Here is an 11802-nt window from a genome sequence, read left to right as displayed (position 1 = left end):
AATCAGTGGAGCAAAACTTTTGTCTTAATGAAGATCCTTTGCACGACGATGGTTCAAAAATGCACTGTGCTGTTTTATTATATAGCAACAGAATTATAAGTATATATAAGATAATGCAAATAAGATTCTCTGCAAGCCTTCAAGACATCTAACTACTAATTCCATATTACTGAGATTTTAGCAGAACAATCATTTGCATACAAGGGCAATATTGAAGTTACAACCCCAAAAAAAAAAATGGCCCGGTTATATTTGTGATCACTACTAATTGTTAGGCGAGCGATGAAAGAAAGAGCGGCACATGCTCGTCTAGCGTGTACTGTATCTGCTGTGGTCTCGGGTCTCGGTGGTCTTGATGAGCAGCTTGGGAGGCGAAGAGCTGCTGGAGCTCTGGTAGTGACCGTTGGAACTTCTGCTGCCTGCCCGGGAAACCGTGCATTTGACAAAGACGAGGCAAAAAGTCTACTTGCTCAATATATATATATATTTTTATTTTTTTTTTGTGTGTCAAGCTTGTCTTACTGTAGTTGCTGATGGCCTGGATGCTGAGCACTGACTGCTGGCCCAATCTGCAAAGGCAGCAAAGATCAGAAAGGCAAAAGCTGGGGAGATGCCCATTTGCCCTCCCTCACCTGTCCTCCTCCCCTTCCAGCAGCTTCCTGTAGGTGGCAATCTCAATATCCAGAGCCAGCTTCAGGTTCATCAGGTCCTGCGGCAAATGAGGCAAAAATAGATTTCAACTCTTTCTTCGAGTAGCTTCAGCACAGAACACGAGATCATGCAGACTGTATCCTGAGTTTGGCAACGCTGTGACGTTAACGGTACCTGGTATTCTCTCAGATGGCGGGCCATATCTTGCTTGGCCCTCTGCAGGGCGTCCTCTAGGTCCCGGGTGCGACCTTTGGCCTCTTTCACCGCCATCTCCCCGCGGTCCTCGGCCTCAGCCAGCTGGCTCTCCAGGCTGCCACGCTGAAAAGCATTCCACACTCGCTACCCTAGCCGCTGTTCCCGGATGGGTCGGGCATAAATTCAGCCGCACCTGCGCTTTGACAGCCTCGATCTCGCTCTGCAGGCGGCCGATGAGGCGGTTGACTTCGCCCACTTCCCCCTTGACCACGCGGAGCTCGTCTCCGAAGCGGCATGCCTGCACCGACATCTGGTCGAACTGACCACAAGCACAGTTAGGGACAGACACCTCGAATGCGTTGGTGTCCAAAGGGTGCCAGGAAAGACGTACTTTGCTCTTGTACCAGGCCTCGGCCTCTTCTCGGCTGCGAGCAGCGATCTCCTCGTACTGAGCTTTGACCTCGGCCACGATCTTCTCCATGTTCAGGCTGCGGCTGTTGTCCATCTGCACCACCACCGACGTGTCCCTGATGCTGGCTTGCAGCTCGCGCAGCTCCTGCCGAAGACATTCAAACGTCAACTTGCACAAAGTGGCATTTGCAGGAAGCTCAAAAACAGCTTGGAGTGCTCAGTGACCCCGACGTCACAACTTTGTCCCATCAAAGATCTTCCCAAGGAATTTAGTGTGGTACCTCCTCGTAGATAGTGCGCAGGAAGTTGATTTCATCACTCAAAGCGCCCACTTTGTCTTCCAGGTCGGCCTTCACCATGTAGGCCGAGTCCACATCCTGCGCACACCAAACATGTTTTTGGATTTCTTCATTTTTTCATTTGCCTCAGGTGTCACTTTTCCAAGGCCAACTCAGATGATACCGTCCAGCTCGGGTTGCATGTGTGTACAATGAGCCGGCCCCCCTCAAACGCCTTACGATGATGTACAGCGTGTGTGTGTGTTTGAAAGACCTTCTTCAGGAGGACAAAGTCATTCTCCATGTTGTTCCTCTTGTTGATCTCGTCCTCGTATCTACACAAAGAGCAGATGAACTTGTAGTAAGAATAAAACGCAATCAGCGATGCACTTTTCTTGACATTCAAATCCCCCCCCCCCCCCAGCGAGTCACGTATCGGAAGACGACTAAACAAATTATCAAAGCTCTGCTGACTTGTGCTTGTAGTCCTCCACCAGGCCCTGCATGTTCCTCAGCTCTCCGTCCAGTTTGCTCTTGTCGTTGTTGACCAGGTCCATCTGGCGCCTCAGGCCCGTCATGTAGACCTCAAACAGCGGCTCCACATTGGAGCGGCCCGCCCCCTGGCCCTGAAGCAGCTCCAGCTTGGTCTCCAGCATCTTGTTTTGCTGCTCCAGGAAGCACACCTGCAACAATGCACATTTCCTGTTGATTTGTTGGCCCAAAAATTTGCTTTGGTGATCAAAAGAAGTCAGCTCAAACGGTGGCTGGGACTCCAGCTTCAAGTGGGCATGGTTCCAGTGTCCTGGCTAATATTACACACACACACACACACAAACTTCCTAAGACACAAAGGCGACTCTGTCAATAGCAAAACGAGACCGGAGTCTTTTATCAGGTTACCAACTAGTGAAGTGGGATGGGAAGCTTCAATGTCCTGCCAACGAGGGTTTCGATAACCCGTTGAAATGTTGTCACTGTTGCTTTCAAAGGGTTTCCGTTGTAGTCCAATGGACTGTACTTTTATTTTACATCTCTTCATGAAGACAAAAGGAGATTTATGCAAGCAGTTTGGCAGCTATAATTCATTTTGAGCTAGCATGTGAGGCTCTAAGATCTCAAATGTTGGGTTTGTAAATGTTCCCAGGTTAGACGGCATGAATAAACATTTGTTTTCTGGGAATTATTGTGATCTGGACTGTGGGATGGAAATTGGAGGTCAATTGCTCTGAAATGTATCTGTGCCGCGAGGAGGCAACAATGGCGGCATTGTGTCAACGCACCACCGACGCCGTGAGAAAACACCACCCAGGGTATCCATGTCACCCATTAGCACAAAAGCTACCTGAGTCTTGTTTACGCGCTTTCATTAGCAAATGCACTTTCATTTTTTTTCTGCAAAGGTTTAGGGAGGTGTACTAAGCCTGTATGGGTTGTTTAGTGGCTTCATTCTCTGCTAGTTTTCAACGAGTATCTTTCCGAGTATCTTCTTGAGGTTGAGGGACAGTTGCTTGGGGTCCAGCTTGACTCGACTTAAAACCGGGCACCTCACAACGGAGGTATGAAGCTCATACTGCTACAATGAGTCAAAACTACGAGACACAATAAGAAGCGTTTTGTTGAAAATGAAATCTTGCTGGCGTCAGTCACCTTGTCAATGAAGGAGGCAAAGCGGTTGTTGAGGCTTTTGATCTGCTCCTTCTCGTGGGCTCGGCTCATGGAGTGGTTAGGGTCAATCTCCAGGTTGAGGGGGGCCAGCAGACTCTTGTTGACCGACAGCGAGGAAAGCGCAGCGCCCTGCAGGTGGGCGCCCATGCTGCCCCCGCCCAGCGAGACGCCGCTCAAGCCGGCCGTGGGGGACCCAAAGCCGTTGGAGCGGCGCACTGAGGCGCCCGAGCTGATCCTTTTGCTGCGGCTCAGGCTCATGGTGAGGAAGAGGAGGATGGGCGATGTGGGTACACGCTCAGGTGTTGGCCTGCTTTTAAAGGTCGACGCCGCTAGGGGAGGGGCAGCAGGAGGAGCAAAATGACCACAAGAGAGGACGAAAAGGAGTACAAAGATGAGGAAGAGAATGAGAGAGACGAGCAGGCAAGGAGGGGAAAGAGGAGCAAGATGAAAGGGAGTTGTGGGAGAAGAGAAGGAGAAAGATGAGCAAGAACATGGGAGAGGGAGAGAGAAAGATGGAAGGAGAAGAATGAACAAAAGGTATTGGGAGCAGAAGAAGTTTAGTTGCAGTGAGACAAGAGCAGCAGCAGAAGGGAAGGAGCAGCGGGAGGAGGAAGACCATGGTGATGAGGACGAAGATGATGACGAGGCGCATCAAGAGGCAACAGTGAAGAGGAGAAAAAGAAGGGAAATGAGGACATAAGGCAGATGGAGGATGAGGAGCAGGGGAGGAGAAAGACGATAAAGGTGAAGAGGAAAATGACACAAAGCTTGCATTCATATTCACTTTTCCTTTTTTTAATTAACAAATTACATACAAGTACGGAACGAGTGTGCTCGCTGTTCCTGATTGGTGGGTCAGTCAAACTTGATGAGCCAATCACGCGATAATCATTTTGAGGGAGGCGGAATGTTCATGAGCATGACGGGCAGGACGCACAAGAAGAGTCCTCATTTGGCCAACACTTTGATTTCAAAAACAAAACGTCCCTCATCTGTACACCATAACAAGCATTTGGACGAAATGAAAGCGTGCGTGCGTGTCACTGCTCCGCCTGCTGGTTGTCTGCGATAGCCGACACGGTTCCCTGGCCTTTGCTGACGTCGCTGATACACGCCCACTGACCGTCCAACGACTCCTTCCACAACGTCACCTATGTACATGCGCACAATTACACATGCATTAGGGCGCACACACACACACAAACAAAACACGTGTGGCTAGAAGATGACGACTTTGCGTACTTTGTTGTCTCCTCCAGACACGGCCAGGATGTTGCCCGTGATGGACCAGCTGACGTGCCAGACGACGTCGTTGAACTTGTGCAGCAGTTTAGCCGTCCAGGTGTTGCCGGCGGGGTCGTCGCTCGTCCAGATGTAGACGCGGCCGTCCTGCAACGGCGGCCAAACGTCACGAAAAGTTGCAAGGCGGCAGCGGCCATGAGGGGGCAGCGGCGGCCTAACCTGCGAGCAGCTGGCGATGGTGCTGGTGGGGAGTCCGATGGAAGGTGCCCAGCCCACGTCTCTCACCCAATCGCTGTGCGCCTCCAGCTTCTGGTCCTCCTTCCACTGGCCGTCCTCCTCCCTGCGCCGCGGCCAGTCAGACGCGTCGGTCAGGCGGACATTTGGCTAGCTGAGCGTCAGCACGGCCCGGTGGGAGCGCGCCTTACTTCCAGAGTTTGACGAGGTTGTCGCAGCCTCCGGACACAAAGCGTTTAAGGTAGTTGGGCTTCTGTCCCGACGGTTGCTCGATCAGGCTGCCCGGCGCCACAGCTGGGGCCCAGCTGACCGCGTTGCAGCCGATCTGACGCACACAAACGACACAAACCTGCAAATCAGGCGGCTTGCCGACACGCATAAATAAATAAGCCAGCAACAAGGTAGAAGGTGACGGATCGGATGAGCCGTTTGGGCGCCGCTGACCGTATGCGCGTTGTTGATCTTCTTGATGTCCCACTGCTGCTCTCCCGTGAAGGTGAGCAGGGAGATGGCGCCGTCAGAGCTGCCGCACGCCAGAATCAGACCAAACTCATGGGGACCCCAACACACAGAGTTCACTGCATGACAAAAACAACAACAAAAAACACAAACAAGAGTAACATATTATTTTCCCGGCCTCGGCCCCTTTCACACAACCCCCAGGAAAGTGTTGCTGCACTGTGTAAACGGTATGAAAGTGGGGACGGTTCCCGCCAAGAATTTATTGGGCGTCTGAGGTGAGGTGACGTCTCGCAACGTTCCGGCACACACCTGACGACTCGTGTCCCGTGTATTCGTACATCTTGTCCCAGGCGCCGTTCTCCTCCTTCCACACGATGACTTTGCGGTCGTAGGAGCAGGAGGCCAGGATGTTGCCGAACATGGGGTGAGCCCACGCCACCTGCCACACCGGACCCTCGTGCCTGAGGGAGCCACACAAATTATGAACCACGGTATATAGTGCGGGAGCTCTCCACGCTCGAAAACTCGCTCACCCTCGCAGGTCAGCGACAAGGATCTGGCCGCCGTTGCGGACGTCAAAGATCTTGAGGGTACGGTCCGAGGAGCAGGTTGCCAGGCGGGTGCCATAGTAATCCATCTGAGCGTCATGCTGCAATAAATTAAAAAAAAAAGCTTCAACGCTTGTCCAAGATCAGGAGAACTAAAGCATTAATTAATGGTGTATATGCACCAGTCATTGTTTAAACTTTGGGTCAATAAAATGCCAAGCAATCACACAGAACAAATTACAGTACTCACGATCATGTCCTCGTGTGAGGTGTCCACGGTGTTAATGACCGAAACCTGAAAACGACAACAAAAACCATAAACGTTCCCTGCATTCTTGCAGAAATGACAAGTTTGACATTTTGATGCGCTTGTCCAAAATTCACATAGGCGCTATGCTAACGTGCTAACCTGCGAGTATATTCCTGAAAACACAATCATATGAAATACGATGATTTATCTGAGTTTCAAATAAAATTTAACATACTCACCATGATTACAGACAAGTGAGAGGGGCTCCAGAAATTGTTTATTTAGATGTTTAAAAAAGAGAGAAACCGGTAAGCGAATTTTATTACAATCAAGACGTGGCAACAGGCTGAGACGCCACTTCCGCCTGTGGTGACATGATAAATCCTCCGACAGGAACATGTAGCATTTGTAATAGTTACGTTTTTTTTCATATATGTCTATTTCCGCTGGTTTCACGTCGTTCCGTATGAGAAAAGTTGTACATTGTCTGAAATAAATAGTTTTAGAACTTCAATTTGTGCTGCAATCCCGCATAAAAGAATGTTTCAAACTTTGTCCTCGACTTGCAACATGGTACACAAGGAAAGGTTCCGGCAACGATGGAAAACACTCAAATACAAAACCCAATTAGAAGTAAAATTTGCAATTTCTGTAGAAATTGCGTGTTACGGCAAAGAAGCTTAATAAAAACTTGGGGAATGCTACAGAATGTTGTTTAAAGTTGGAACAGGTTGAATCGGTCAGAAAATGTAGAAATTAGAAGGGGAAAAGGCAAATTTGTAAAAGTTGGTGTGAATTTTAAAATGGAAAATTTTGAATTTCTGGTAAGTGGAATAAGTAGACATAAGATGAACAGTTACAAGTAGGAGCAGGTTTAATCGGTCAAAAAAACGTAGAAGCGTAAATATTACCACCTTTGGGAATACAAATTCGACAGGAAAGAAACAGTTTTGAACGATGAGACGTTTTCTTTATTGAACCGTATTGTATAGCTTTGAACGATGAAACATATTTCTTTCTTGAAGCGTATTGTATAATCTGTGAGCTGTGCTACCAAAGACGCAGATGAACTGACATGATGCTTGGTGAATGCTGTACCAGGCTAAGCGACGAGAAGACATGGACACTACTGAACGAAAAGTTCAGTGATACAAAAAGATACACGTTTACTATTGTTGTTGTTAACACAGGTGGATCCCTCAAGCTAATAATAAAAATGTATTTTGGTATTCATAATAGAGAATTGAACTCACTCCAACTTTGTTGCAGAGGGCAACAGCAAAGAAGACACTTTGGGCCGCCAAAGGACATTTGTGCGTGTTTTGAGTGCGGCAATGGAAAGAGGAAAAACAATAGAATCAAATCTTATGCAAGGAATCCCCCTGAATTGGCTGTCAATCGGGAAGTGAACAAAGAGGGGCACGCAGGTTAGTGCTGAGTCCACTTGATGCTCTTCAGGTCAATGCCTTCCTGGACCATCTCCCACAGAGGACTAGGGGGGGAAAAAAAATAAAAAAAATATTGGGACGTGGCGTACACGACTGGTTTTGCTTTTTGTTTAGCTTTTATTATTGTTGTTAGATTTAAGAAACCCTTGTAGATTTACTTGGGATTAAAAAAAAAAATCCTAATGTCCCACCTCATCTCTCGTAGTCTTTGAACCTGTTCGATGCATTTCCGTGCCGTGTAGTCTACCTCCTCCTCGGTGGTGAAGCGACCGATCCCAAACCTATTCAACGCGCACGCAAGTTAGTCAAGCAGGTGTTTTTCAGATGAGGAGCTCGATGCCACCGGTTTACCTGATGGAGGAGTGGGCGAGATCTTCCTCGGCTCCGATGGCCCGGAGGACGTATGACGGCTCCAGAGAGGCCGACGTACACGCGCTGCACAAGCAAACAAATGCGTCCGGCACTGAAGGAATTTGAGATGCCGTAGGTGATGGGGCTCACCTGCCAGAAGACAGTGCGATGTCCTTGAGAGCCATCAGCAGACTTTCTCCCTCCACGTAGGCAAACGATAAGTTGATGCACCCTAACACAGTGATGTGACACGCGTCAGTGTGTGTGAGGCTCAGGTGGCGACGTTTCACTCTACCTGGGTAGCGATGTTGTGGATGGCCGTTCAAAATCACGTCAGGGAGCTGAGATGTGATCTTCTGGAGCAGACGGTTTGCCAGCATGGACACTCTTTGGTGGTCATACTACAATGCACGCACGTCAAGACACAAAAAGCTACACACGGCACAAGAGTGTATCCATGCCGGGCGGCGGACTGACCTCCATCTCCTGCTGCGCGATGCTGCAGGCGGCCCCCAAGCCGACAGCCAGTGGGGTGGGCACAGTTCCTGAGCGCAGACCCCTCTCCTGGCCACCGCCGTTCTGCAGGGGCTCCAGGCGCACCCGCGGCCGCCGTTGCACGTACAGCGCGCCCACACCTGAGTTAAGTTGGTGTAAAATTTTGAGAACCGCTGCTGTGGAGAGTATCAATGCGGCTCCGTGAATCTTGAACGCTTACCCTTGGGTCCGTAGATTTTGTGGGCGCTGATGGACATGAGATTGATGTTGTCGTCCGAGACGTCGAGGGGAACTTTGCCGGCAGCCTGCGCGGCGTCCGTGTGGAAGAACACGCCCTTGGAGCGGCAAAGACGCCCTGAGCACAAGACGACAAAAGGCAAAGGTCAACAAGCGGAGAAGACGAACTTCTTTTGATTTGGCTGTGGTTCTCTTGGCTCTAAAGCTTCCACTACATGTCTGTCTGTGCATGTTGGACTTGTTGTCCAATCACATTTCAGCATCATTGTGTTGCCGTAGGGTCTGCAGAACCAGCACTGGCGGCATACGTCAATTCAAAATGACATTCTGTGCCTCGCCCTCCATTTTCTGATCGGTCGATCAGAGCAAAACTTCCGACATTCAGATCACAGAGGTGCGGTTGCTACGGTTACCGATCTCCTTAACGGGCTGCAAGACTCCGATCTCGTTGTTGACTGTCATGATGGACACCAGAGACGTATCGGGAGTCATCGACGCCTCCAGCAGCTGAAACAAAAATGCAAACAAACGCTCTTGTCCGTGGCAGGTTTGACAAACGTCAAAAAAATATAAATATACAAGCTAATACAATAAATTACTGAACAAAACTGACACTCCTCCAAGTAGGGGGCGCTATGGGCTCAACAGCATTTTTAAAGCTGTATTTGAAGCCACTTCTCGAATAATATCTCGAATATTGACATTTCAGATGAGTATCACCTTTCTTTTTTTCCTTTCCCTCAGCGGGCGTTAAAGTAGCTCGTACCTCGAGGTCCACCAGTCCGTCGTTTTGCACGGGCAAGTAGGTGACGCGGAATCCCTCTGCCTCCAGAACACGACACGAGTCCAACACGCACTTGTGTTCCGTCTGCGTGGTAATCACGTGACGCTTTTTGCCCTTGTAGAAGCGGGCCACGCCCTACGCAACACAAAAGGTGGAAGGTCAAATGACTTTTGATTCGATTTTTCCATCGATTCAGATGAATAGAGTCGATGAATTGATGACTATCAAATGAATTGGTCATCAATTCATCTTTAAGACTGTCCAAAGCATCAATATTTTAGTCTTTCAACTCTGGCCTTCATGAAAGTTAGACTTATTATATTGTTTTCCCCCCAAAATAACATTTGCAAGCAAGTTTAAACGGACCTTGACAGCAATGTTGTTGGACTCGGTGGCTCCGCTAGTGAAGATGATCTCTCGGGGATCGGCACCAATCATATCAGCCACCTGCTGCTCAGCGATAGAGCGGGAGAGACAAAAAGCTTTATTACTGGAAAAACGTAAGAATATTTTGTTTTTGGTACCTTCCTTGCCGTCTCCATGGCAGTCTCACTCTCCCAGCCGTAGGCGTGTGTCCTGGAGTGAGGGTTGCCGTAGTAATTCACCTGGTAGGGTAACATGGCGTCCAGAACGCGAGGATCCTACCGGTCGAGGTTATAGACACAATTTTAGTGTCACAACTTTTTCTTTATTATTATTTTACTGAAAATCTCAGCTGTTTCTCTGCTCGGGCAAAGGCAACAAATCTTTTTAGAATTGACGATCCAATTGAATTCTCAAGTCATCGTTAGTGGGCGCCACTGAGCTCCTTTCTTGGCATACACAAAATGACACTTATTCTAGATGCATTTTTTGAAAAGCACTCCCTAGAATGGACTGGAAGAGTCCCGAAATAGATTTCAATGGTGCTGCGCTTAAAAGGGCGAATACCATGGGTGTGGTAGCCTGGAAGTCCATGTACAGAGGCCGCAGCTCATCTTGGACCAGGTCTCGTTTCTTGATCAGTTCTATGAAAAATGAATAAATAAATAATAAATAAATAGACGAATGAATGAATGAATGAATAAATAAATAAATAAATATATGTTGATGACACCGCAATATTAGTTATGTTTGTTTTCTAGTAGCAGCATTGTGGTCACAGACTGACGGAGGGTCAGAAACTGGCTTGTCTGTGGCTGGTCCCTAGTGCTGAGTCATTCCTGGTCAGCCTTTTGTGTACACGCTCATCATTTTTGGAATGCTTGGGGACCCGAAACAAACATTTGGAGTGACTTGAGTTTATCATCACGATTGTATGTGAATATGCAGAGTGACTTTATATTCAAGGCGGCGTTCAAAGCGGTACAGAAAATGGATGGATGGACATTACATTCAAGATGGATTACTACTTTCACTTTCATTATGACTCAGGTCATAATTTGACCAAGGATAAAGTGACACATGATTCATTCTTCATTAGTTTGTGATTTTTTTTTTAAATCGTTTATTATTTTGTTTATACATGACATGATCTTAGCGCACATGTTCCTTATGGATGACATTGATTTATGTTTATTGTACACCGTTATGATCCTGTTCAGAGGCATGAGTTAGTGATTGGATGAGATCAACATGACTATTTTATATCCTTCACTTGTGCATCTCTGAAATTACAAACAAAGTTGTTGTTCTGAATAATATGGGAGTGCGTATGTGTGAAGGTTTATAAATAAACTCTTTTAAGGAGTCTCTTCCAACATTCGCCAAACAAAACCAGTTGCTATAAAAAATCCGGTAAGCACTCTACTGCATCAGTTGCCAAAACAATTCACGTTTGTGCTAGTCGTTGTCCCAAACTGCGTCACTTACGCGTTAGCATCCTGCTAAGCTAACAGCGTGGATGCGTCCGAGTCCTCACCTTTCTGTTGAGTGCTGGCGGCGGCTCTCTGCTCGCAGCTCAGCCGGGGATAGAGCCTCGGAAGCGGCCAGCAGAGGCGAGAGGACGCGATCCTGCCCGAGGAGAGCATCGGGTCGGATGGAGACTTTCACCTGCTGGGAGACACCACACACACCTCCGCCAGTGAAACGTAGCCCTGCAGACCCAAATATTCTTTTGCAAATGTTTGGTAAGCGTCGCTTACAAAACGAGCGTGCAGGACTGCGAGTTCACAGCAAGGTTTACTTATGACATTCTTTATACAACGAACGTCATGCACGAGAGGCGGAAGTTTCCGATTGTTTACTGCGCTCTCATTGGTCGACCCTGCGGAAGTACACTCTCATTGGCTTGTCTTACCAGAAACGTACCTTGTCTTTTTTAATTAAGTTAATTAAAACTGGAATTTATGGCACAAAGCAGTAGAATGCGTCACAAAGAATTTCATTTATAATTTTTACGAGTGATAAATTCAAAGTGAAAATACCCTCACCACTTGACATAATGAAGTTTCTTTCACGTGGCGGGCCTGGTCGTAAAGCGATGTCTTCTGATTAGTTCGCCCATAGCGTCGGATTATTTGTCCCTGCCACAAAGACGTGTTTTGCTCTAACATTAAACTCTTGATAACAA

At 48.0% G+C, this 11802-nt stretch overlaps 3 protein-coding genes across 4 annotated transcripts; all 3 read right to left on the bottom strand.

Moving 5' to 3' along the window:
• Positions 1–52: 52 nt before the first annotated feature.
• si:dkey-222f2.1 (keratin, type II cytoskeletal 8) lies at positions 53–3836 on the bottom strand. Its single transcript, XM_049732927.2, has 10 exons — positions 3183–3836; positions 2010–2218; positions 1810–1870; positions 1539–1634; positions 1238–1402; positions 1040–1165; positions 826–969; positions 633–709; positions 523–569; positions 53–419 (listed from the first exon to the last, which is right to left on the bottom strand). The coding sequence occupies exons 1-10, from the start codon at positions 3456–3458 to the stop codon at positions 310–312; spliced, it is 1311 nt and encodes a 436-aa protein (XP_049588884.1). The 5' UTR covers positions 3459–3836; the 3' UTR covers positions 53–309.
• Positions 3837–3973: 137 nt separating this feature from the next.
• Positions 3974–6336, bottom strand: sec13 (SEC13 homolog, nuclear pore and COPII coat complex component). The gene is made up of 9 exons (XM_049732928.1): positions 6176–6336; positions 5937–5981; positions 5672–5787; positions 5448–5599; positions 5121–5254; positions 4868–5001; positions 4662–4782; positions 4443–4589; positions 3974–4351 (listed from the first exon to the last, which is right to left on the bottom strand). Exons 1-9 carry the CDS (start codon positions 6176–6178, stop codon positions 4241–4243), a joined length of 963 nt encoding a protein of 320 aa, XP_049588885.1. The 5' UTR covers positions 6179–6336; the 3' UTR covers positions 3974–4240.
• Positions 6337–6884: 548 nt separating this feature from the next.
• On the bottom strand, positions 6885–11515 carry nfs1 (NFS1 cysteine desulfurase). Of its 2 annotated transcripts, XM_049732920.1 has the most exons (14): positions 11375–11515; positions 11152–11282; positions 10182–10258; positions 9776–9892; positions 9618–9701; positions 9234–9386; positions 8881–8974; positions 8451–8585; positions 8213–8370; positions 8031–8136; positions 7886–7967; positions 7736–7819; positions 7576–7665; positions 6885–7428 (listed from the first exon to the last, which is right to left on the bottom strand). In XM_049732920.1, the coding sequence occupies exons 2-14, from the start codon at positions 11258–11260 to the stop codon at positions 7365–7367; spliced, it is 1353 nt and encodes a 450-aa protein (XP_049588877.1). In that variant the 5' UTR covers positions 11261–11282; positions 11375–11515; the 3' UTR covers positions 6885–7364. The 2 variants fall into 2 exon arrangements, with proteins under 2 accessions (XP_049588877.1, XP_049588878.1); XM_049732921.1 differs by lacking the exon at positions 11375–11515 and having other exon boundaries at positions 11152–11368.
• Between the last annotated feature and the right edge of the window lie 287 nt (positions 11516–11802).

Source organism: Syngnathus scovelli, chromosome 11 (genome assembly GCF_024217435.2).
Source record: "Syngnathus scovelli strain Florida chromosome 11, RoL_Ssco_1.2, whole genome shotgun sequence".
Taxonomy (NCBI): domain Eukaryota; kingdom Metazoa; phylum Chordata; class Actinopteri; order Syngnathiformes; family Syngnathidae; genus Syngnathus; species Syngnathus scovelli.
This window is presented reverse-complemented; position numbering and strand designations above follow the sequence as displayed.